General features: G+C 56.9%; 1 protein-coding gene and 1 non-coding gene across 8 annotated transcripts in view; one reads left to right on the top strand and one right to left on the bottom strand.

The window, feature by feature from the left end:
- The window catches only part of NPRL3 (NPR3 like, GATOR1 complex subunit), a 47,958-nt gene that overhangs the window by 11,660 nt on the left and 31,552 nt on the right, over nt 1–4,746 (top strand). For 6 of the 7 annotated variants that reach the window (XM_014587003.2, XM_027771016.1, XM_027771015.1 and 3 more), the window contains 2 exons: nt 109–238; nt 1,706–1,780. In XM_014587003.2, the coding sequence (XP_014442489.1) occupies nt 155–238; nt 1,706–1,780 (159 nt within the window). In that variant the 5' untranslated portion in view covers nt 109–154. Of the gene's footprint in view, nt 1–108; nt 239–1,348; nt 1,570–1,705; nt 1,781–4,746 lie in introns of those variants that run through there. The other variant, XM_027771020.1, reaches the window with a different exon arrangement.
- Nucleotides 1,966–2,095, bottom strand: LOC114007451 (small nucleolar RNA SNORA11). Its single transcript, XR_003549076.1, has one exon. It is a non-coding gene; the product is annotated as a small nucleolar RNA SNORA11 (small nucleolar RNA).

Below are 4,746 nucleotides of genomic sequence, written 5' to 3'. Positions count from 1 at the left end.
CTGCTCCGTGGTCCCCCCACTCCCTGGGCCCCCTGCTCCCTGGGCCTGCTCCCCCGTCCCACTCCCTCAGCCCCGCTCGCTCAGCCCCTCTTTCTCTGTAACTTCCAGGTTTTCCGATGCTATTCTGGCAACAATTCTGGCAACCAAGTCTGAGATGTGTGGCCAGAAGTTTGAGCTGAAGATCGATAACGTGCGGTTTGTTGGGCACCCAACCCTGCTACAGCACGCTCTGGGGCAGGTACGTACCCACGGACGTGGCCCTCCCGGGCAGCAGACCGGCCTGGCCCATTCTGGCTCTGGGAACTCCGGGGCCATGGCCGACACTGGCTCTGGGGAAGCAGGCCTGAGCCATGTGTCGTCACAGGACCTGGGTGCGGCAGGGAGAGTGGGTGTCGTGCCCCCGGGCGCCGTGGCGCCTGCCCCAGCCTTTGCCGGTTGCACTCTGGGTCTCTCTGGACTGGCCGCCGTTCCATGCAGGGTGCCTGTCTCCAGGCCTGTCGCCGGCAGCTGTGGCGCTCAGTGTTCCACAGAGCTGGCCTCCCACTCACATGGGACACGGTGCCTAGAGCTCCAGCTGCCCTAGAGCCCCTCTGCGTGCCCCCGGGCGCCGTGGCGCCTGCCCCAGCCTTTGCCGGTTGCACTCTGGGTCTCTCTGGACTGGCCGCCGTTCCATGCAGGGTGCCTGTCTCCAGGCCTGTCGCCGGCAGCTGTGGCGCTCAGTGTTCCACAGAGCTGGCCTCCCACTCACATGGGACACGGTGCCTAGAGCTCCAGCTGCCCTAGAGCCCCTCTGCCACGTCGTCCTTCATGCATGTCACGGTTCTGGTGAGGCTGTTAGCGGCTTGGGGTGCTGACCCAAGGGGCCCTGCGCCCCACGACCTGCCAGTCAGCCCTTTGCACACAGGACCACGAAAGCACTGCGCGGAGGCTGAGGGAGGCCATGTGACACATGCTGTGTTAATACGGTCTGGACATGGCGTGGGGCCCGTGATAGGGTTGTAAGCCTTCGTGGGTAGGACGGCGGGAGTTTCTAGGGTGGCTGGTGTGTCTGACCCCAAGGACAGCACCCTCTCTTCTCACAGGGCCTCCACAGAGGACGCTTGGCCCCTGTGTGGGTGATGGCGGGGAGAGTGGCAGCTGCCCACAGTCATCCCTGAGGGCTGGGTGACAGGCAGACCTGGGGATTCCTGAGGAGTATCTGGGCAACAGCTGGGGCCAGTCCTCCATCTCCCTCTGGTGGTGACAGGTGTCATTGGCGTCCGAGAGCCCTCCTCACCCCCGCCCTGCAAGTGCAGCATCTGGGGCTGAGCTGGCCGGGTGCCTGAGTGGGCCCACAGAGGTGAGGACTGAGGCCACCTGCTCTGCCCTCACCAGGCCTACTCTGGCTTCTGTGGCCCTGAGTGTGGTTCTGGGTCCTTGTCATGCTGGGCAGACAGCCTGGTGGACTTGGAATGGCAGTGGGGGCGTGGGCCTCCTCCCACTGGAGCCCCCTCCATCCCGTGTCCTCTGGGCATGGCAGTTCACCCCGTTGCCTGGGCGGCCAGCACCGGCCTTTGCTCTCCTGCAAAGGTACCAGTCACGTCACAGAGATGCAGGGGCTCTGTCTCCCTCTGGCTCTGCTGTGCTCTGGGCCTTTCCCCTGCCTGAGAGCAGCCGACTGGGAGGGCCACGGCTGTGGGTTATCAGAGCGAGGTTTCGTTTGCAGGTCTCTAAGACAGACCCGTCCCCAAAGAGGGAAGCACCTACCATGATCCTCTTCAACGTGGTGTTTGCACTGAGGGTGAGTATTTGTGTAATGGTGCCCCCCAGGGGGAGGGCCGGGAGCCACAGCCCCTTTCCTGCACGTGTCGTGGACTGTGCCGCGTCTGGTGGGACAGAGCGCTGGCCCCTGGGTGCAGGGAGAGGCCACCTTATTGTTCTCCTCTTTGTTATAAAAACATACATATGGCAAGCCGACTGTGTTCCGCACGTATAGCATTTGCTCATAGAGAACCCGCCTTGCACGTTTCGTGTCCCTGCCACAGCGACTGTGGGTTCCTGCTGGGTGTGTGTAAGCAGAGGTGCCGGTCTCCAGGCCCTGCCCTGAGCACACGCCAGTTGCTGACCGCAGTGGGGTGTACACTCACAGTGGTGTGTGCCGTCCAGAATGCACTCTCCGCCCCAGAAGGGAGCCCCGGGGAACAGCAGGTGGCGTGGTGGTTAAGGCACTGGACTCCCACAGGGCCGACCTGGTTTGCACCCTGGACTCAATTGAAAATCATGCCGGGTACTTGAGCGTGCCCAGAATCGCAGGAGGAGAAGGGGCTGGCGTGGCCAGCTCGCCAGGGACAGCCACTTTCTCTTTCCTCTGTCCCTCTCTCCAGCAAGGGCACACATCCCATGGCAAAAACGTTTAAAAAAAGGGAAGGAGACCCTGACCACTGGCAGTTATACCCCCTTCTCCGCCTTCCTGGTCGCCCTTGGAAACCACCCACCTGCTCTGCTCGCTGCACTCACTCTGCATGCGTCATGGGAACCAGGCCCAACGGCGCGTGGCGTTTGGTGTCTGGCTTCCTTCAGTTAGCATGTTTTCACGGTTCATCTGTGTTGTAGCGTGATTTATTCCTTTTTATGACGCAGTCACATCCACTGGGCGGAGAGACCTCGCCTGGCTTCTCCGTCCATGGCCGACGCAGCTGGGCGGCCCCTCATTCTGGCTGCGAGCTGCTCGGACCGTGGGCGTGCGCTTCCACCTCGCACGCGCACCACGAGGGGGAAGGGTCATGAGGCCCCTGCAGTTCACCTTTTGAGGAGCCACCAGATGGTTCTCTCCACATCCCTAACAGCAGTGTTCCCAGCCTCACCAACAGTTGTTAGTCACTGTGTTTTTTTTAAATTAAGTTTAGTAATTTTTAAAATAAAGAGTTATTTATTTTTTATTTATTCATTCTTTTTTTTTAAATTTGACCAGACACACACACACACACGCATGCGCGTACACACACACACACACACACACACACACACACACAGAAAGAGAGAAAATGGGAAAGCAAGCCCCGGGTCCAGGACTTGAACCTTGGTTGGCTATATGGGAGTGTCCAGTGCCTTAACCACCGTGCCACCCACTGGTCTCCCAGTTGTTTCTTTTCTTTTTCTTTCTTTTTTTTTTTTTTAAGTCTTTGCTATAGGACACATGCACTCTCCAGAAAGAGAGACAGAGACACAAAATGAGAAATCACCCCCCTGGGGGGATGGCCACACCGCAATCCCTTCTCCTCCATTCTCCTCTCGGGATCTTGGGCACGTACGCACACGTGCCCGGTGTGAGTTTAAGTCACCAGGTCCAGGACTCGAACTGTGGTTGACTACATGGGAGTCCAATGACATAGCCATTACGCTAACTGCTGGCCCCCGTTGTTTCTTAAGCCAGTTCTGTCTGGGGTTGTTTTTGTTAGTTATAGGAGATACCTTTTCAGTAAATCCATCAAAATCTAAGGATCCCAAGAAACAGAATGCCCCCTGGGTAAGGACAGCTTGTGTTATGAAGGAACTCTGGAATCCCTAGGAAGTTTGTGTTCAGTGACTGTTAAAAAAAGGAATTCCTCAGGAATTCCATAGCATAACGGCTATGTCGCTGGACTCCCATGTAGTCGACCATGGTTTGCGTCCTGGACCCGGTGGTTTAAAACTCATGCTGCGCTTGTGTGCGTGCCCAAGATCCTGAGAGGAGAATGGAGGAGAAGGGATTGCAGCGTGTCCATCCCCCCGGGGGGTGATTTCTCGCTTTCTGTCTCTCTGTCTCTGTCTCTGTCTTTCTAGCAAGCGCGCGCGCCCTGTAGGAAAAACCTCTCCAAAAAGAAAAGAAAAGAAAACCAAACAAAACCAGAATTCCTCTGAAATGTGGCACTGCCAGCTTTCGCCAGAGCATCCAGGTGTCCTGTAGCCCAGTGCTGCTGACCTGATGCTTCCTGCTCACGTGCGAAGTCACGGCAGTGAAGTGACTGGGTCTCCAGGACGGGAAGGTGTCCACTCTGGGAACTTCAGAGAAAGGAGCTGTACGAAATCAGGTGCAAAGTCTCAGTGTTTCTCGAGACTGAGTTATTCTGTGTGGAGACCCAGGTCTCAGTGGAAATGGCTGCGAAGAGAAATAACATTAGAGGGAACTTTCTAGGTCAGGCCTAACAGCCTGCTGGCTAGGGGAGCCAGATCCCACATGGCTGACCTTGGTTTGAATCTCTACTCTAGTGGCTTGAAAAACACACCAGGCACGTGTGCGTGCATGCCCCAAATCCCGACAGGACAGAAGTGAGCAGAAGGGATTGCGGTGCGGCCAAGCTCCATAGAGGGCGTTCCGCCTTCTGTCTGTGTCTGGTGAGCACACATGCCCTCTGGCAGTAAATTGCTCTTAATGACTAAAGCTTGATGTTTTATTTCTTTGGTTGCCAGAGAGTGTAAACACTTGTCAGAGGGAGACAGAGAAGGGGAGCACCCCGCCGTGGGTGCTGTGTCCCTGTTTGAATTTGGGCATGTACGTGCGTGCGTGCGTGCACACACACACACACACACACACATGTGTGCACACACACATGTGCACCCAATGTGCTTTCAAGCCACTGGGACTGGGATTTAAACCTTGGTCAGGCATGTGGGCTTCAGATCCCTTAACCACTAGGTATGGGACTGGCCCTGGAACTTAATTTTTTTTTTTTTTAGAATTATTTACTTTAGGGCCAGCGGGTGGCATGGGGGTTAAGGGGGTGGGGT

The sequence above is a fragment of the Tupaia chinensis genome, unplaced genomic scaffold (genome assembly GCF_000334495.1).
Source record: "Tupaia chinensis unplaced genomic scaffold, TupChi_1.0 Scaffold000178_1, whole genome shotgun sequence".
Taxonomy (NCBI): domain Eukaryota; kingdom Metazoa; phylum Chordata; class Mammalia; order Scandentia; family Tupaiidae; genus Tupaia; species Tupaia belangeri.
The sequence above is the reverse complement of the archived record's forward strand: the minus strand, read 5'-3'. Positions and strand labels throughout refer to the sequence as shown.